The sequence below is a fragment of the Salvelinus alpinus genome, chromosome 10, assembly GCF_045679555.1.
Source record: "Salvelinus alpinus chromosome 10, SLU_Salpinus.1, whole genome shotgun sequence".
In the NCBI taxonomy this organism is placed as follows: domain Eukaryota; kingdom Metazoa; phylum Chordata; class Actinopteri; order Salmoniformes; family Salmonidae; genus Salvelinus; species Salvelinus alpinus.
In genome coordinates this window covers 32103582-32124795 of record NC_092095.1, presented here as the reverse complement: position 1 = coordinate 32124795, position 21214 = coordinate 32103582, and the positions used below count along the sequence as shown (strand labels likewise).

Genomic DNA, 21214 nt, shown 5'->3' with positions numbered 1-21214 from the left:
ATAACACACCAGGTTTAGCTAGCTTCACTCAAGGGCTCTAACAAAACTTGCTTTGCGTTTGTGCATAGCATCCATTGTTTGTCACGACACCCAACACCCTACCGTGTCACTTCACGTAACAGTTCTATATCCAGTGAACATTTTTGGTACTTTATTGAGCTGGCAAGCTTCTATCTACTCAGCACTCACCGTAGAAGCAGGTGAACAGTTAGTTCACAGTAATTCACTCTCCTCTAGACTCTGACTGGTGTGGTTGCATTCGGGGATAGTGTCCAGTCTCGCTGTAGCGCCAAGGCAAGATGGGCTTATAGCCATGTAAAGAGCACCCTCTTCAGGACAAATAACGATATATGGCATTGTATGAAGCTAACATGTGGAATTATTTTAATATGGTCATACCGAGTGTAATTTAGCTATATGATGTACAATTCTATTGGTATTCGCCCATAGAAAATCATTGAATCGATTGAACAGATTCATACATGGAAGAAGTCAAATTGTGTCTTGTGTCTGTCCTACATCTGTGAGAGATAATATACATTTTTTTTGCCATATTTAACAGAAAATATTTGGCACTAAACTACTTCCATAAATGTTAAACTGATACTGGGCTACCTAAATACGAGTCTTGTTAGTAAAAATAAAAAGTGTTTTGTGAGAATCTCCCCTTTCCACAGCAGGGTCATTTTAGTGTGTAGCCCAAACTGTTCGGACGCTACAGACAGAAGTTGACAGATTGGCGGTACCGACTGAAGACGAGTCCCGAGATGCTTGTAGGGGTCGTAGAGCAAAACGGAGAAAACCATTGTGTTTGTTAGTCATCTTTCCATAAAGTGATCATATTAGTTTGTAGGCCAAACCGTTTGGACGCTACAGACAAAGTCCGCACCCCCTTGGAAATCTAATTGACATAAATTCCCCATCCAAATCTGTCTGTTTTCAGCTAGATACATCTGTCTTTTGCATGGGCTGCTACTCATTCCACCTCAGATGCGGAAGGCCACCATTGGCGGATGTGGTGCGTTGAGACGCAGCCTATGAAAAAGAACATCTCTAGCTTAAACAGATCGATTTCAAATCAAATTGATTTATAAAGCCCTTCCTACATCAGCTGAAATCTCAAAGTGCTGTACAGAAACCCAGCCTAAAACCCCAAACAGCAAGCAATGCAGGTGTAGAAGCACGGTGGCTAGGAAAAACTCCCTAGAAAGGCCAGAACCTAGAGAGGAACCAGGCTATGGAGGGGTGGCCAGTCCTCTTCTGGCTGTGCCAGCAGATGGATTTTGATGGGGCGCAACTCTAGGGGTTAAACGCTGATCCGTAAACAGCTATCAGGCTCTAGTCCAGTCCTCCCTCCCTACTTTGAATGGTCTCCTTTCTTCTCCTGCACTGGGACGGTTTTACTAACCAAAGCACTGATTTAGTCTCTGAGTCCCAAATAGCACCGTTTGTGACGCATCCTCTGGAGGAATATCAGGCTGGATTACTTGGTTATTTTTAACCAACTGAAAAGCGCTCTGAGCACTGTCTCTGCCAGAGATGCTTTGGTGTACAAATCCACTGTTTGTATTCTGAGTCGGGCTTTAGTCAAGGCTTCATTTTTAAAATCTAGAATTTGTCAAATTATTTTGCAGCGTTTAAACTTCATCACACCTAAGGAATGTGTGACTGAGTTAGGCCTGTAAACAATACCAAACCGTAGCTCCCAAACTTTTTCGGGTTCTGTACCACCAACTGAATTTGGCTCTGAAGTACCCTCTTATGCATTTTACTAGTTGGCCTATGGCCTCATGGGTCTTCTCATGTACCCACTGTGGATAGGCCAAGTACCTCTGGTTGGGAATCACTGCCCTAGCTGACTGGATTTGTAAGGTGTAGTAATGGCTACAGGCTGGTTCAGACTCTCCTTTACTTTCTTCTCCATGACTATGACGTCACAGGCAGGCCTCCCAGGCTTTGTGACGACTTCATCGGCTTTAGCCTTGATCACATGACGGGTCAAAGGGGCCCAGAGGATATATAAACTCGGGCCGGGCCGACATGTCAGGCACGCTGCTCAGTTTCCATCACAGCGGAAGGTCTCCCTCTTTCTCTACCGCATATAGTGCTGAGCATGAGGCTGGAATGGGACAGGGTACTTAACATGTTTGTTCTATACCGGGGTAATAATCTGCATGCATGTACAGCGTCAAATACCTACCGTAATGTGAACTTCTCATGGTTAGCAATTCTACGTACACCGCAAGTTCATTCTCTCCTGTTCTGTGATATGCTTGCGCCTCCCATTTAGCCAATTGGGATTTATTTTTATTTTTAGACCTTGTGGTATTTTATCTGTCTAAACGCTGTAAGATAAGACGTGAGGAAACCTCCAGCCACTGCTGAAGTGTACTGTGAGGTTGACTGGTTTTAGATGTAGTTAGAAGTTGTGTGTGTTTGTGGAAGGAGACGCATGGTTGCTGTGACGTCAGTGTGTGATAAGGGCCTACATGGCACCCAATGTTTTATATATTTTTTATTCCCCCCCTTTATTTAGTGCACTACTGCTGACTAGGGTCCATAGAGCTCTGGTCAAAAGTGGGGCAGGAAATTGCCATTGTTTTTGTAAATTCTTATCAATGTGTCAAGTAATTATCTTTTTGTTTTCTCATGATTTGGTTGAGTCTAATTGTGTTGCTGTCTTGGGGCTCTGTGGGGTCTGTTTGTGAACAGAGCCCCAGGATCAGCTTGCTTAGGGGACTCTTCTCCAGCTTCCTTTTAGGTTGTAGAATCTAACAGCTCTTTTTCTGGATTTTGATAATTAGCGGTTATCTGCCTAATTCTGCTCTGCATGCATTATTTGGTGTTTTGCATTGTACACAGAGGATATTTTTGCAGAATTCTACATGCAGAGTCTCAATTTAGTGTTTGTCCCATTTTGTGTTTTCTTGGTTGGTGAGCAGACCACAGACCTCACAACCATAAAGGGCAATGGGTTCTGTAACTGATTCAAATATTTTTAGCCAGATCCTAATTGGTATGTCGAATTTTATGTTCCTTTTGATGGCACAGAAGGCCCTTCTTGCCTTGTCTCTCAGCTTGTTCACAGCTTTGATGAAGTTACCTGTGGCGCTGATGTTTTGGCCGAGGTATGTACGTATGTAGTTTTTTTGTCAGGGCCCAGGTCTGGCTGAATCTGTGCAGAAGGTCTAGGTGCTGCTGTAGGCCCTCCTTGGTTGGTGACAGAAGCACCAGATCATCAGCAAACATTAGGTATTTGACTTGAGATTCTAGTAGGGTGAGGCCGGGTGCTGCGGACTGTTCTAGTGCCCTCGCCAGTATGTATGTTGAAGAGGGTGGGGCTTAAGCTGCATCCTTGTCTCACCCCACGGCCCTATGGAAAGAAATTTGTTTTTTTCTCCACACACCGCCTGCTCCATCTGTCTGCTCGCTCCCGTCCCACCAGCACCTCCACAGCTGCAGCAATAGAACGCCAACCTCTCCCTTGCGCAGCAGTGCTCAGTTTCAAAAAATACTTTGTCAGATATCCAGATATTCAAAATACAAAAATTCATGATAGTATTTCAATAGTGAAATTACTTCAAACCCCTACCCATAGTCCAAAATAATATTGCGATATTTAACAGAAGTGCACTATATAGTGCAGGGGTATTACGCTCTTACCCTACGAGGTCTGGAGCCTACTGGTTTTCTGTTCTAGCTGATATTTAATTGCACCCACCTGGTGCCCCAGGTCTAAATCAGTCCCTGATTAGAGGGGAATAATGAAAAAATGCAGTGCAACTGGCTGTGAGGTCCATAGTTGAGTTAGGGGCTGGCTGTTAGGGGCCTAGGGGATAGGGTGCCAACTGGGACTCAAAGGTAATAAAGGCAGAGTGAGTGCACTCAGGCCTCAGCGATGTGGCGTAATGGAGCGACTCACTGGGTTTGGCCGTGGAGAGGAGGGGTTCTGTGACTGGGATGCAGCACCCCATGTTTTCTCTACCTGTTCTCACTCAGTCTGGTTGATTGACGGTCTTTCTGTAGGAGTCCACCATAGCATTTTTAACCATACTCTTACCAAAGTATCAACAACTCTTTACTGTTCGCTGTTACTTGTCGTTTACTTAGTAGCCGGCAGTTACCAGCTGCTAAAACCACTATAGGGCATTCTATGTGAATTATTGTAGCAATTGTGTCCTTAACTGCCTTAGACATCTTGGGTTGACCTATACAGACATTTTAAACAAGATTGCATATGAAAAGGGGAGTTTTAGACATTTGGTAAAACTGAGTTACATTATTCAGTAATATTCACAGACTAGCTGCTAGCAAAGGGGGGAGAGTTGCTCTTAGGCTTTATGATGCGCGGCTAACCTGATTTAGGTTTGGTTCACCAAACTGTCATATACTAGTCTTTGAGTCTCTAGACCAGGCAGTACACTATTACTGTACTCTGAGGGTAATGTGAAGCATTTCCTCTCTGTGCTGTACTCTTAAGGCTGTGTCCTATTCCCTATATAGTGCACAACTTTTGATCAGAGCGCTATTGGGCCCTGTTCAAAAGTAGTGCACTAGTAGGGAATGGGGTGCCATTAGAGACGCAGCCTGAGTGTTGTTCTTCCAGTCTGAACCTGGTTCCTGAATAGCAGTGCGCTCTTCCTGAGGAGCCCGAGACCAGAGCGTCTTGTTTCCTCACACAGCCACTCCTAGCATCCGTGTGTGTCAGACAAACGGGACCTGGAGGCAGCCCCACAGCATAGGCCTGCCCTGCGCTCCTCCGCTCCTGACTCATCACTAAAGGGGGAAAGATGGACGACACGTTACAGTGCTGCAATCTCCAGAGAGTGTGTTGGGAGCCTGTTAAGTGTGTGTGTTTACACAGGATATGTATTTATTTATGTACAAAGCATATTAGTGTGTGCGGTACAGTGTATAAACTATTGTCAGTGGAATGTGGCTGTGTGAGTGCCTGCACTTATCGGTCTTTTGTATAAATAGCATTTTGTGTGTATGTGTAACCTGATCCTCTGGGTAGAGAGGGGTACACAGTGAGACATGGGGGGCTGTCAGCTGGGGTCTGTTGGCAGCAGTACAGGAGAGGACACTGCCCTGCAAAGCCTGGTTGTTTTATTAAAGATCAACACACATACGTACGGAGAGGGACAAAACATGCTGTTCCTTTCTGAGGGCCCGTGGTCTGCATGAGGCCTAGCAGGGGAAACCTAGAATGCGTCCCATATGGTACGCTATTCCCTATATAGTGCACTACTTTTGACCAGAGCCCTGTGGACCCTGCTCCAAAATAGTGCACTGAATAGGGTGCCGCTTGGGGAACACCATTAGGCCACAGCAGCCGGGATTGGCTGGTCCGAGCTCTGAGCTGATCACCATATCATCTCCCGCTCAGCGAGCGAGTAACACAATAGGCTCATCATAGAGCCCCTTTGAAAACAACACCATCAGACCAGCGGTGATGACTCCCGACCAAAAATCAAGACCCATCTCATTGCTTTAGATCAGTTTGTCCTAATCAATCGCTAATATACCATGTCCCAAATGGCGCGTGATGCCATAATCAAAAGTAGTGCGCTACAAAGGAGCTATTGCCATTTGAGGACGCCACAAAGGCTAGTTCATGTAGACTTTTTATGCTGTATCAGGAGAGGGCAGAGACCAGGGTCCTTTTCACTAGGAACAGACGAACCAAAACAGAGGTGGACAACCTGAACGTGTCCAATAAGAAACGCTTGTTTTCGTTTAGGTTGCTAAACTTTTTGCTACGGTGTGCGATAATGAATAGGACCCAGCTCAGCACCTATCCAGTGTGATGGCTCCCTAGAATAGCACAGCACAGTGAGCATTACAGCCAGTTTTGCTCTGTCAGCTTTGCCCAGGCCAGTCCAATGACCTTACCACTGTCAACCCTCAGCCTAGAAATCCACTGTAGTTTGGGCTGAATATGCTTCAGTTTAGCTGACCTGTCACGTTCTGTCTTAAATCATGCATCTAAACAGAACAATTTCAACAATCTCAAGTTTACCGGCACGGATTGAAACCGGGTGTTCCCCTTTTCCCTGTTATCTGTAGTGTGTCTGTCCCCTGCATTCACAAAGTGCTGCTGACTGTTGTACTCTTCTCTGGGTTGTGTTGATTCGTGACTGGGTGACTTAGCAAAGTGACTTATGGGACAGGTGCTAGCCAGAGGGCAGTCACAGCCTGTCGGGCCACCCTAACCACACCCAGGCAGGCAGCTCTCTGTGTGGCCCAGACCCGCCTAACCACTGCAGGTGAACTGGAAGTGTTTAGGAGGAGTTAGGAGTTGTGTGTGTGGACTACTGACTACTTACATATGCTGTACTGGAAGCCACACAGTGACAGTACACACCAACACAAACTGTACACACGATTGTGTGCCGAGTAGAGGGGCTAATGTGATTTATACATGCTCTATTAAAGTAAATGCATAGAACAGGCCATTACCAGTTTGTTTATGGACCCATGTGCACAGTAGATTGTGTGTGAGATAGGAGTGCAGGTGTATACATCTCTATAAGTGACACACGGGGTGTGTGGGAGATTGAGGTTTGAGGAAGTGGAACGGTTAGGTTAATAGAGGTGAGGTCACTAGCATGCCAGACTGAACCACTCAACACTGTCAACAGGCGAGGGCTTTCGCCTCGGGCTGAACCGTTAAGCACAGACCAAGAGGGGGTATCCACCTCACGGAGCACAGACGTGTTACTGGGGCCCGCATCCATAAAGCGTCTCGGTATGTGTTGTGATCATGAAAAAACATGCATCTTGTGGTCAGTCAGGGTTATTGTTAAACTCACGAGAAAGGCATTTCAACGTACTTGTGCATGTGACGTTAAAAACTTGAAACTTGTAAAATGACTCTCCTGTGGGAACGCCATTGTTTCTCTTCTCTTCCTCATTAATAATCCACCATTTCTCTTTCTCCCTCTCTGCTCTCTCCCACTCCCCCCCCCCCCTTCCTTCTCCTGTCTATCCCTCTCCTCTTCTGAGTCATTCCTGCTTTTTGTCTTCATTGCTGTCTTTCAAGTCCCCTCCAACCCTCCATTTCCAGACCATTCTTTCCCCCCTCTCTGAATAATGGCAGAAACCCCCATCTTAGCCAGTGGGAGGGGAGACGAGTCGGCCGACCTGTGACGGACAGCTTTGTATGGGGCTGGCCGCTCGGCCGCTCACCCTTTGTTCCCATGCCAAGTAAAATGGAGGGAAAGGAGAGCGAGGTGGAGGAGTGAGGGGAAAGGAGGAGGAGGGGTGGTGGATGGGTAGGGGCTTCATTCATGTGTTGAGCTGGGGATTTTGGTTTTCAGTCCCCGTGGAGCGAGAGGGGAGGGGCAGACGACGACCCTGTTGTAACAGCACAACAGTGGAACTATTTAACTCACCGGTTCTCCACCAGCATGCTACAGGCAGGGCTTGGAAATAACTAGTTTATTATATACGGCAGGGAGATGGGGGTGGGGGCCACAAAAAAACTGAACTCATGACGGCCCGCAGTGGCTTGTAGGTCTGCGTACCCACATACATCTTAGCAGCCTCCCTGATAAGAGCGAAATCAGTTTTAAAGTTCATTTCATGCAATTCTACACATTTTGCCATAGGGTGGAGGCAAATGTTTGCAGTTTAATATATTAACTGATGATCTATGGGCCCCACCCCGGTTGGTAATTCAACCATGCTTTACTAATTTAGCAATCTAAAAACAAATGTAGCTGACATGGGCTAATTGAGTAACTGCACAACCAAATTTTTAAATTGTACCTTGTGTATTCTATTATTCTAACTCTGAACTATAAGTTGAGGCCCCGACTGAGTTCCAAAAGTAAATTGTGAAATTGGTCCGCGGGCCTACAAAAGGGAGGCCTATGCCGATCCCTATGCCCATTCTTTTGACCAATGGGTAAAAAGTAAATTGTGTAGATGGTCCCAACCTCCCATCTCTATCATCTGTTCAAAAGTTTTCACCCGTGTAGGATGGCCAAAATTAGGGTGACAGTCCAATGGAGGCCAAAGGAAAAAGTGGTAAAAAATGAGGAACATGGCTTTGTCAGCTAGGTTGGATGCTGTGCGAGAATTAAGGCGAACTGACAGGCTCACCGTTGAACTCATCTTCTTGAGTCTGATTTTGAGACGTAGTATTTTTACATTTAATTCAGCTCGTGTCATGCTAATTTTAGCTTTTTACGACCCGAGGAAACAACTTTACAGATGACCATCGTAAAATCCTCAAGTCGCTGTGAGAAAGCAGCACCGCTCTGTCAAGAGCTTGGTGCTTATTATCGGATGTATTAGGTTACAAAATCCTACTTTTTGTTTATAATGCTAATGAATGTGTTAGAGAAAGAAACCACTGAACAATTCAGAACATGAAGAATCATATTTGTCTTGGTAAAATGTATTTTTATAACCTAAGGAAGTTAAATTTCATAAAAAAGTTAAAACACTAGGCCTATATAGCCTATGCTGAGTTGTATGCCATTGCCTCATGTAAATCTGAGCTGAAAAACATTGTAGGCTATTCCGTTAAAACTATTAGTGCCTAGGTGCACGTTGTAATCAAAATTCTAATCATAACTGGGGCATTTCAAACTATCCTTTGTGAGGTGCAGCCTGGAACTAGTTCTGTACGACGACGAGTGGTGGGGTTGATAAACCAGAATTGGAGGATCCTCCATCGTTTAAATCTCCAGTTTGGGAACATTTTGGTTTCACAGTGGATTAGGCTCTGACAGTAGGGTTGTGGATAAAACGTAAACGGTTATGTCGCCACTGCTCAAAGAGAGTAGCCTATGAAGAGTGGCACGTGTAGCTTGTTGTCGGCAAGTCATCAACGTGGCACTACAGTCATAGAGCCTACGTGTGTGGCAAAGCAAGATTATCTAATTAATGGGAGATGGAATTAAAAGTTAAATGAAAAGGATATGCTACAACGACCAGGAGCCTACAGCTACTTAATAATCTGAATGGAGGTGTTGTAACTGTAAGATAAGAAAGCGCATGCCGCCTCAATTAGCCTAAGTTACCTTAGCTAGCTAAGATAGCTAGCTTAGCTAACTAGCTTCTCTCGGTTTGATGCAGTCAAGATGGGTACTATATAATCATATTAAATAACCTAGCTATGACAAACTAGAAGTTAGTATACTAGCGCGAGTTGGCTTGGTATGGTTGGTTGCTGTCTCTCTCCCTGCTCCATGTGTTACTTGCTCACAGTACACACACCGCATGGCCCCTCCTACGCCTGCTAGAGCGTCTCTCGCTTTATCAGCTCTGGTTAATAAAGTAGCTTACAAATGAACTTTTCTGCTGCTTCCCTCACAAATGTTTGGACCTGTGAAGACCTCTACAACAACCATCCCTGTCACAATAGACAACGCCAAGAACATTGTGAATGCTGTCACAGAAGCTGGACTTAGGCCACTGATGGGGTGCTTTTTTAGTTTAGCATCTTTTGCCAAATAAACTTGACATTTCTTTTTCCCCTCAAGTGTGACCCCCAAAACCGCAACACGTACCGGTTTGGTGAACCTTTACACCCCTACTGGACACCCTATATTATATTATGGATTACATGAATCGACTTAATTGAAGTCAAACGTATGATTGAGATATTGGACAGGAGAGTGGGGACTCAAGATCTGCATCCCAAATGGTATACTTTTCCTTTTGTTGTGCAATACTTTTCAAACGTAGTGCACTATGTAGGGATTTGGATATGCCATTTGGGATGCACACATGCATTCACATGCCAGTATCAGAAGGAACCTCAACAGGTTTGTTTGTTTCTCTACTCCTTCTCTTTCCCCAGTTAGCACCATTCTTGTAGTACTGGAAGGAAACCAGCAGTACAGTAGTGTTTATACCGCAACAGACTGCACTGGTGCTATGTATAGAATAATATGAGTGTTGTCATGACATGAGGCCTCCTATTCAAGTGACTGGCCAAGTTACTCCCTCAACCAAATCCTCCCAGAGCTGCTCTTCTCTTCTCTCCAGCCGGGGTCCTGAAAGAGGAGGCCATCACAAAAGCATTTGTTCCCCATGACTCTCTCCCTCCAGTCCCCTTCCCCCCTTTTCAGCCCCTCACCCCCAGCTGTGTGTGTAGAGCTAGGATGTGATCAGTAGAGTGGTGGAGTAGTGTTTGTCACTGGATTAACTAGGAGACGGAGGAGAATGACTACAATAGACCACACTGCCCAGTGTGGCTTCCACTCAAATCAAATTGTATTTGTCACATGCGCCGAATACAACAGGTGTAGGAGACCTTACCGTGAAATGCTTACTTACAAGCCCTTAACAAACATTGCAGTTCAAGAAATAGTTCAAATATTTACTAAATGAACTACGTAAAAAAAAATGTTTTTAATTAATCTAAAAGTAAAAGAAGAAAATTACATAACGAGGCTATATACAGGGGATACCACAACCGAGTCAATGTGTGGGGGTACAGGTTAGTTGGTAATTTGTAAAGTGACTATGCATAGATGATAAACAGTGTGCAGCAGCAATGTGAAAACAAAGGGGTAGATCAATGTAAATATTCTGGTTGTCAATTTGTTTAATTGTTCAGCAGTCTTATGGCTTGGGGGTAGAAGTTGTTAAGGAGCCTTTTGGTCCTGGTCTTGGCGCTCCGGTACTGCTTGCCGTGCAGTAGCAGAGAGAACAGTCTATGACTTGGGTCATCATTTTTTGGGGTACTTCCTCTGACACCGCCTAGTATATAGGTCCTGGATGTTAGGTATCTTGGTCCTAGTGATGTACTGGGCTGTACGCACTACCCTCTGTAGCGCCTTACGGTCAGATGCCGAGCAGTTGCCATACCAGGCGGTGATGCAACAGGTCAGGATGCTCTCGATGGTGCAGCTGTAGAACTTTTTGAGAATCTGAGGACCCATGCCAAATCTTTTCAGTCTCCTGAGGGGGAAAATGTGTTGTCATGCCCTCTTCACAACTGTCTTGGTGTGTTTGGATCATGATAGTTTAGTGATGTGGACACCAAGGCACTTGAAACTCTCGACCACTCCACTTCAGCCCCGTCGACATTAATTGGGGCCTGTTCGGTCCTCCTTTTCCTATAGTCCACGATCAGTTCCTTTGTCTTGATCACATTGAGGGAGAGGTTGTTGTCCTGGCACCACACTGCCAGGTCTCTGACCTCCTCCCTGTAGACTGTCTCGTCTTTGTCGGTGATCAGGCCTACCACCGTTGTCATCGTTAAACTTAATGATGGTGTTGGAGTCGTACTTGGCCACACAGTCATGGGTGAACAGGAAGTACAGGAGGGACTAAGCACGCACCTCTGAGGGGCCCCGGTGTTGAGGATCAGCGTGGCAGATGTGTTGAGGCCTACCCGTACCACTCCCTGATGAAAAAGAAGAGGTTGAGAAACGGAGAGGAAAATAAAGAGGGGAAGGGATTGAGAGGGATAATATCAATGCTATGTAATTCCACTTCCTCCTTCCTCCCCGTAGCCAGCTTGGAAATGTGTGTACAGTAGTCCCATTGATCAGATGGTTGAGCGCTTAGTTAATTCAGGCCAGAAAGGCAATCTCAGCCTATGTTGAAGAAACTCTACTTGAACTGTGCCTCACTGATTTGGTCAGTGTTTCTGCCAAAGAGATTAACCTATCAATCTCTCTGGTTTTTCCACTCAAAATTATGTTGATTGATTGTCTGGGCTCAACGGTGACTTAGGGTTTTTCTAGATTCATAACTTTAGGGCAACAACAGAATACTACAGAACAGCAGACCTGTCTGGGTTTTTCATTAGCCTTTTGCACATTACGTGTGTGTGTGATAGTTTGATTGGAGAGCAGCTCGAGGCTAAATGGAGTCACTTGACTAGAACACTGAAGCCTCTGTCTGTCCCATGGCGCCTCAGCTCAGCAACGCACCTTTACTCAACACACATACCCCTCTCACTCTTACTGTATGTCCCTGTACCCCTCTCTTCCCCCTGTTAGTTGTGGTTCACTTTCGGTCAGGGCTGTGTAAGGCAAAGTCTGGGGTATACCCCTTGTGTCTGGGGTGTATTCACTAGGAAGCAAACGTACCACAACGGGGAGGGACTACCTGAATTTGTCCAATAAGAAACTCCTGTTTCTGTTGCAAAACATTGCTACGGTGAGCACAAATGAATACATTCCAGGAGTGGGCTTTCTTCTTATGGGCTCCCAAGTAACCTCACCGCTAACTTGTGCTTGGAAATGACCGTGATCAGCAACATACTGACATTTATATATATGTGTGTGTGTGTATATGTGTATATGTATATATATGTGTATATACACACACGTCCGCTGCACTGTAGGTTACGGGCCTTGCGGTCTCAGGACACACACAAACACACACGCGCTCATTTCTCCCAGTGGATTTACTGCTCTATTCCAGCACACACAAACACCACTAAAACCAAACATGAACCAACGCTCGTACACATAAACACGCAAATATGCACATTAAGTTCTCCTTCCTCACCTACAGTAGCTACTATCAAGCCTAACCGCCCTTAATAAGCCTCTGTAAACCGTACAAGCTGTGTGTATACTGGCAGGTAAATAATTGCTCATGCAGCTTGGAAAGTTATGTCAATTTACAGTAGGAAAACCCTGGCGAAGTACGCTCCACAAGTTCAAATGAAATCTGCTGTTTTATGGCTGCCTTCAAGGAATAACACCATCTCTGAGAGAAAGGAGACTCTCTCTCTCTCTCTCCCACACTCACACACCTTAACCCTGAGAGGGGTGTAGATAAGCCAAGACAGGCTGCAGCTGTGTTTTTGGGGAGGTGCAGATGGGACCCTCCCAGAGCCCAGTGCTACTTGTCACTCCTCTCTCTCTCACACACACACACACACACTGCTCCTGTGGGGTGCTCTCGTATACATCATCCAAGCAATTCTCTGTCATCGGCCTCATGGGTGGCCAGGTCTCACTGACTGACTCCACAATGAGTTGAAGTCAGTAATCTAGTAACATGGTTGGCTTGGTACAGTCAGTGGCATGTCAACATCAGTCGCATCATTCATCCAATGTTTGAGAGCTTTTTCATTGGACTGACGTGAGACTAATCTAGGCCTACCTAGGGCTGTTGTGGGGACCGTATTAGAGGTCGACCGATTAATCGGAATGACCGATTTAATTAGGGCCGATTTCAAGTGTCCATAACAATCGGAAATCGGTGTTTTTGGACACCGATTTGGCCGATTTAAAAAAAAATATATATAAAATATATATATATATATATTTTATCACCTTTATTTAATTAGGCAAGTCAGTTAAGAACACATTCTTATTTTCAATGACGGCTTAGGAACGGTGGGTTAAATGCCTTGTTCAGGGGCAGAACGACAGATATTTACCTTGTCAGCTCGGGGATTCAATCTTGCAACCTTACAGTTAACTAGTCCAACAATCTAACCACCTGCTTTACATTGCACTCCACGAGGAGCCTGCCTGTTACGCGAATGCAGTAAGAAGCCAAGGTAAGTTGCTAGCTAGCATTAAACTTATCTTATAAAAAACAATCAATCAATCCTAATCACTAGTTAACTACACATGGTTGATGATATTGTTAGTTTATCTAGCGTGTCCTGCGTTGCATATAATCGATGCGGTGCGCATTCTCGAAAAAGGACTGTCGTTGTTCCAACGTGTACCTAACCATAAACATCAATGCCTTTCTTAAAATCAATACATAGAAGTATATATTTTTAAACCTGCATATTTAGCTAAAAAAAATCCAGGTTAACAGGCAATATTAACTTTTTATGGCTGAAGTCCCGTTAACGGGATCGATATGACAACAGCCAGTCGAAGTGCAGGGCGCCAAATTCAAAAAACAGAAATCACATTCATGTGTCTTATATCATTTTAAAGGTAATCTTGTTGTTAATCCCACAAGTGTCCAATTTCAAATAGGCTTTTCAGCGAAAGCACTACAAACAATTATGTTAGGTCACCACAAAACCACAATAATCACAGCCATTTTTTCCAGCTAAAGATAGCTTCACAAAAACCAGAATAGAGATAAAATGTATCACTAACCTTCGATTATTTTCATCAGATGACACTCATAGGACTTCATGTTACACAATACATGCATGTTTTGTTTGATTAAATTCTTATTTATATCAAAAAATCTGAGTTTACATTGAGGTGACTAGATTCACTAGTTGCAAAAACATCAAGACTTTGCATAGCCACATCGTTTCAACAGAAATACTCATCATAAATATAGATGATAATACAAGTTATACACATGGAATTATAGATATACCTCTCCTTAATGCAACCGCTGTGTCAGATTTCAAAAAAACTTTACGGAAAAAGAAACCCACGCTATAATCTGAGACGGCGCTCAAAAGTGAAACACCACAGCCGCAAAGATGGCGTCAACATAAACAAGAAAATATATGATAAATATTCCCTTACCTTTGATGATCTACCTCAGAAAGCACACCAGGAATCCCAGGTCCACAATAAATGTTTGTTTTGTTCGAAAAAATCCGTTATTTGTGTCCAAATACCTTCTTTTGTTAGCGCGTCTGGTTTACATATCCAAACGCTAATTCTGGTCAGCGTTATATCGGACAAAAACTTCAAAAAGTGATATTACCGGTCGAAGAAACATTTCAAACTAAGTACATAATCAATCATTAGGATGTTTTTAACATACATCTTGAATAACGTTCCAACTGGAGAACTACATCGACTTCAATTGAGAGATGGAACAGAGCTGCCTCTCACGTGAACGCGCCTGTTGAATGCATGGTCACCTCATGGCACCTCATACTAAATTCTGTCTCCTTCGACCCCCCCCTTCACATTAGAGTCATCAGACTTAGTTCTATTGACTGCTGACATCTAGTGGAAGCCGTAGGAAGTGAAAACACATCCATATGTCTCTGTATTTTGAATAAGAGCTTGGTTGAAAATATGGCACCCCCACTTCCTGTTTGTATTTTTTCTGGAACTTCTCAGGTTTTTGCCTGCCATATGAGTTCTGTTAATCTCACAGACTTAATTCACCCGTTAGATATAATACGTAACGTAATACGTAATACGTAACGTAACGGTTCCGTATTTCACTGAAAGAATAAACGTTTTGTTTTCGAGATTATAGTTTCCGGATTCGACCATATTAATGACCTAAGGCTCGTATTTCTGTGTGTTTATTATGTTATAATTAAGTCTATGATTTGATAGAGCAGTCTGAGCGATGGCAGGCACCAGCAGGCTCGTAAGCATTCAATCAAACAGCACTTTCGTGCGTTTTGCCAGCAGCTCGTCGCTGTGCTTCAAGCATTGCGCGGTTTATGACTTCAAGCCTATCAACTCCCGAGATTAGGCTGGTGTAACCGATGTGAAATGGCTAGCTAGTTAGCGGGGTGCGCGCTAATAGCGTTTCAAACGTCACTCGCTCTGAGACTTGGAGTAGTTGTTCCCCTTGCTCTGCATGGGTAACGCTGCTTCGAGGGTGGCTGTTGTCGATGTGTTCCTGGTTCGAGCCCAGGTAGGGGCGAGAAGAGGGACGGAAGCTATACTGTTACACTGGCAATACTAACGTGCCTATAAGAACATCCAATAGTCAAAGGTATATGAAATACAAATCGTATAGAGAGAAATAGTCCTATAATTCCTATAATAACTACAACCTAAAACTTCTTACCTGGGAATATTGAAGACTCATGTTAAAAGGAACCATCAGCTTTCATATGTTCTCATGTTCTGCGCAAGTAAGTTTAACGTTAGCTTTCTTACATGGCACATATTGCACTTTTACTTTATTCCCCAACACTTTGTTTTTGCATTATTTAAATCAAATTGAACATGTTTCATTATTTATTTGAGGCTAAATTGATTTTATTGATGTATTATATTAATTTAAAATAAGTGTTCATTCAGTATTGTTGTAATTGTCATTATTACAAATAAATAAATATCGGCCGATTTAATCGGTATCGGCTTTTTTTGGTCCTCCAATAATCGGTATCGGCTTTTTTTGGTCCTCCAATAATCGGTATCGGCGTTGAAAAATCATAATCGGTCGACCTCTAGACCGTATTACCGCCACACCGGCAGTCACTAGTCATGAAGGTAGTCAAATTCCACATGACTGTTTTTTTCACGCTAATGGTCATTAGTAGCCTACCAAACTTGCTAACTGCCTGGTACTCAGCACTTTTATTGTCCCTCTAATCACTCTGACATCAATGCAAATGTGATTGAAAATCTAATCAAACACTTCATGAGAGCCCATGAGCTCATGTTGCGCAACATTTCTATAGGCTATGCAATTGCGTGAGAAAACAGTGATGGCCTTTACTAAAAAGAGGATCCCGTCAGTTTTCTATAGGCTAGGCCTATTATATTTTATTTATTTACTTCTCAACTTTCCTAATATTAAGCACATTGCTTATATTTACCACAGGCGTATAGCCTACCTGGCTGACATTGAAAATAAACCACGGGAAAAGCGTCCTCCATTCGCTATTGAAGTGCATAGATGACATGTATTTTATCACTTGTGAATGATGGCCAGCATAAGAAACAATGCCTTTAAAAAAAAATAATACTTGTTCGAATCATAGTTGCACACCTCATGTAGCCTAGCCCATAGGCCTATATGTTTTAATAAGGTTTGTATCACAACTAAAGTTGCCAAATAACTTCTAACAATTCAGCACATTAATCCGCTTTACAAGAGGTGTAGAGCCTAACTGGCGTACATAAGCAGCGAGTGAGTTTCAAGTTTGGGGAAGATAATTTTCACCATTAAAAATGCACCTTTTATAATAAAAGCATTACATGCATAGTTGCATTTGTGGTCACTTTTGATAATGGTGTCTTCCTGCAAATGGAACATTCGCTTTTATAGCCAACTCCCATGTGCGCATTGCTGTGCTTATGTGAAGAAATAAACTATTAGGCCATCAGCATTTTAAGCTAAACGTTCTGATCTGTTGGCAGCCACATTGCATAAAAATGTTATTTTTTTTAATGCTAGTGGTTATATTCATTTGGGATTTATCGCATCCTACAACTGTCCCCGACTATGTTTGGAATATTTACTTCTCTACATAGAATAGGTCGACTTTTGTACTATGGGGGATAGTAGATTGACATAGGCTAGTGCTTTTGCTATTTGTTAGGCCTACTCATCTTTTTGGCTGACAAAATGTGGACTGTTCTGCCAATATTTTCAATATGCACCTCAGGAACTGGATAAGGATGCGCACAGTTGCGTTCCTGATGTCTGTCTTCACTTGTAGCCTGTGAGAAAGTTTCCGATCACGTGACTGAGTGCCATGCGAGACACTTCGAATTGCGCAGCACACCCATGGTGAAGGGCACAATGCAGCACTCCGGGCCGCGAAAGGCATGGATTTTTTTTAGGGTGCATTACCACCACAAAGAGAATGCCGGCGAGAAATTCGAGGCATTATCAAGTGCTTGTCAAATTGTGAATGAGAGACTGATAAAGTCTTTACAGGCTGCGCAAAAAAACTAACTAGAGCTCATGCCTTTTCAAGCAACTTTTTTCAAATCATCATTAGTCTCATCATGCAGCCTTGTATTAAAAATCAAAACATATAGCCCAACGTTTGTACAACCACTAAAGTTACATTAATAACTCTAAATTCTGCATAGAGCAGTACCTATTTATTTGTTAACCGCTCAACACAGAATAGCTGCGTTTGCACACTCCCTCAAGTTGTCGTTTTGGAGAAGAATTTTTTTTTTTTCTCTGACTTGACTCGGGGATGGGCGTTTTTATGTAGAAGCACCAGAGAGGAGACTGTATGACCGTGATGCGGCTGTGTTGGCTGGCCACTCTGCAGCGGACTGAATGGCCGTCTTTGTCAGTGGGGCATAATCGTCCGTTCTCGGGACTGATTGCATTACGGCAGGCCAGTTTGCCCCTCACTGACTGGGTTCTGGAGAGACTTTCTGTGTCCCAAATAGCACCTTAGTTCCTTTTGTAGTGCACTACTTTTGACCAAGGCCCATAGGAATAGGGTCCATTTGGAATCGCAGACTCAGAGAGGGGAAGGGGAGGGAGGTATGGAACATATCAAGAAGCTTTAATCTACATTGGTATGGTCTCGCATGGAGGAGTCTTTCCCCTCAACTGTTTTGGTGTCTCCTGTTGTCCTGACTCATGTGGTTGATATGGGAACCGTTGAACAAATGTGTCTGTCTCTGTGTCCATGAACTTAGTTGACTCCTGTTGAACGTCTGTCTGTTGGTTGGCAGAATACGAAGGGGTGTGTGTGTGTGTGTGTGTGTGTGTGTGTGTGCGTGCTCTCCCATGGCTATAGAGTAAACTGTTATGCCAGGAGCGGGTGGCTGCTCTCTCTGGGCCTGTCTTCCATCTGGGCCCGAGCTGCAGTTCACATGGTCCCCTGGCTCTTATTTCCTCTTCCGGTCACCTGATGCCTTTCACCTGCCAGAGCCACCGTACGCCACCCACAACAGCTCTCCCTGCCAGCTGCCAGACCTGGCCCTGCTACACGCATGCACACACTCACTCCTACTCACTCTCTCGTGCTCGCACACACTCTCCATCACGTGCACACACTCCTTGGTGAGAGAGTGCAGCTCACCACCCGGTACCAACCAAATAGAATATATTCTAACTAAGAGAATAGGAAGTATTCTTCCCTCTGGCAGTTTAATTTTAGAGCTGTTTTCTAGCATGTCATATTGTTTGCATCCCAAATGGCACCCTATTCCCTACATAGTGGACTACTTTCGTCCAGAGCCCTATGAAGTAGTCTACTATGTAGGAAATAGCATGCCATTTGAGATGCAGATATTGTCTACACTCCATTGCTGCCTGTCGGCCAGAAACTCTACACCACGAAGCACAAAGGGAGGCCTCAATTCACTCAATCGATATGCCTAAGAACGTTTATGCAACTTCCCCTAGAGACAGGAGTATTGCAGTGGAATTGTGAAACATCTTGATTGGTGGGAACCAGTGAGCAATTTCCAAGTTTTTCACGTTAATCATGTCAAACACATAAACCGATGCCTTTCACTCAAGGGAATCCAATATGTCATGTTAAGTTGAGTGTATCAAAGTAGATGTTTGGTTCAGGCTCCATGTCTCCTGGTGACTTGGAATGGTATTCTGATTCAGAATCATGGATGTCTGAGTTCCTTCACATTGTTTGATTGCAATGATGCCCTCATTGCCCAGGCAGACACTGGCCCTCTGTGGCTGCAGACTCACGGGGATGATTGAGTATTTAATGGCTGCATAGTTGGGAACCCGTTCCCTATGCCTGCCTGCCAGGCTGTGTAGCTAGCAGCAGAGGACACACCGCCTGCCCGCCCAGCCACCCGGTGCTGCCTGCCTGCTGGAGGAATGTTCTGAATGCCGTCCCCTACCCTTTCAACAACCAGCCTCTTGTGAAAATACTTGGCAACGCAGCACGGGCCTGAGCAGAGCTCTCCTATCCAAAGCCACTTTTATTTGTCCGCCATTGCCATAGCGACGCGAGGAGGGGTTTAGGGACATGCCGATGGAATCGGTTCAAAGAAATCCTGAAGAAAGATGTAGGCTAGGCCTGTTCTGGTAAAAATCCAGGGACTTGTGTAGTGGTATATTTCTGATCATGTGTTTGCAACCTGGGGTTTGACAGTCTACAGAGTGTGGTTTGAGGGGTTGATGGAGTGGAGAGAATTGAGCTAGTAGAAATGCTGATAAATTGTGCACTGCATCAAAAGTCCCACAATCGAACTTTTCTGGTGAACAGCACGATATACAGCTCAACGCTCTGCATTTAGGTGACCCTTCCAACTCTTTGATCGCATTGACAAATGTTGAGTTGACTGTTTGGGTTTAGCATACATGCTGCAGTTTGAAAGTGTCTTAACCCAGTGGGAGTTTAGATATGCCAGCGAAGGCTTCGATGGAAAGGGGTCATCGTCTGACCCGGGTAAAGTCCTATTCCAAAAAGGAAACGTTGATGGCATTTTTCAATGCGTAGGTGCTCTTTTATTTATTAAAAGCTGACGTGTTTCAAAACACAATCTATCTTTTGTCCAAGCTTTTTGTTGTCCTAACCCAGTAATTCCCTGTGTCTGTTCAGCCTTTCTTTAGACTTCTGAACCTGCGGAAGCTGGGCCTGAGTGACAATGAGATCCAGAGGCTCCCTCCTGAGGTGGCCAACTTCATGCAGCTGGTGGAGCTCGACATCTCCAGAAACGGTTAGGACACACACACACACTCACTCGGTCGGTGGCCTCCTCTGCTGGGGTCAAAACCAGGTTCAATACCAGCATATTGCAACCATGCATGCAAATGACCACAATGAACAGACAATTATTTTAACGACCAACTAATAAATAACAAATGCTGCTTTGGCAAGCATGCTGCAAACACCACTTTCAGAGAACCAGCAAGAAAGTAAGACCTAGAGCTAAAACCTGCATTCATGGGCAGACAAGCTTCACAAAATACGAGCAAGCAGGCAATTGCCTTATAGACCAATAGAAACAGATTCTGTGGCAGACAGTACAGCACCAACAAGCTGAAAACAACACATTCGACTCACCAATGTCCCAACTCACTCCTGGCCTTGCCAGCCCTGTTAGTTAAACACGGAGACAGAAGGGCATGTAAGAAAAGTGATCTGGGATTTAAACTCTACATATACCCACCTAGAAACCAATGCCAGGCGCTCTAGTCAATGCCACCTTCGATCGTATATGTCAAACCGATCTCAAATGTTTCCTGGTTTATTTAGTCCTAGTTGTCGTTGCCCTCTGTGTCCTTGATGTAAATATTATATAGTGGGGAGTGTTTATATGAGACATCTGTCCTGGTGCCACAGACCGACTGCATCAGGGGCTGCCAGCCGAGCCAAGAGCTGTGGGAGATGTGGCCTAACGACTTAGTCCATCTGTGCTCAGCTACTGCTGCCTTGGTTCTATTGCCCAGGAGAGTAACACACTAACCAGTCTCCATGTGTCGGACCAGGCTCCTAAACCTAGCATGGATTTCATACTTATGTGTAGGTTAGGTTAGGGCCAAGTTCTGGCAGTATACATACATCTAAGGTTCAGATACAGACCAACCTTAATGTAGTCCCCCAAAGAGAGAGTGTGTGTGTGTGTGTGCGCGTCAAGCGTTTTTAAATGGTACCGATCAGGCTGATGACATCGACACTGACTGTTACTTGAATGTCTGATCA

At 44.3% G+C, this 21214-nt stretch overlaps 1 protein-coding gene across 15 annotated transcripts in view; it reads left to right on the top strand.

Moving 5' to 3' along the window:
- The window catches only part of LOC139531912 (protein scribble homolog), a 107590-nt gene that overhangs the window by 49031 nt on the left and 37345 nt on the right, over nt 1-21214 (top strand). For all 15 annotated transcript variants that reach the window (XM_071328875.1, XM_071328864.1, XM_071328863.1 and 12 more), the window contains exon 2: nt 20111-20228. In XM_071328875.1, the coding sequence (XP_071184976.1) occupies nt 20111-20228 (118 nt within the window). The remainder of the gene's footprint in view (nt 1-20110; nt 20229-21214) is intronic.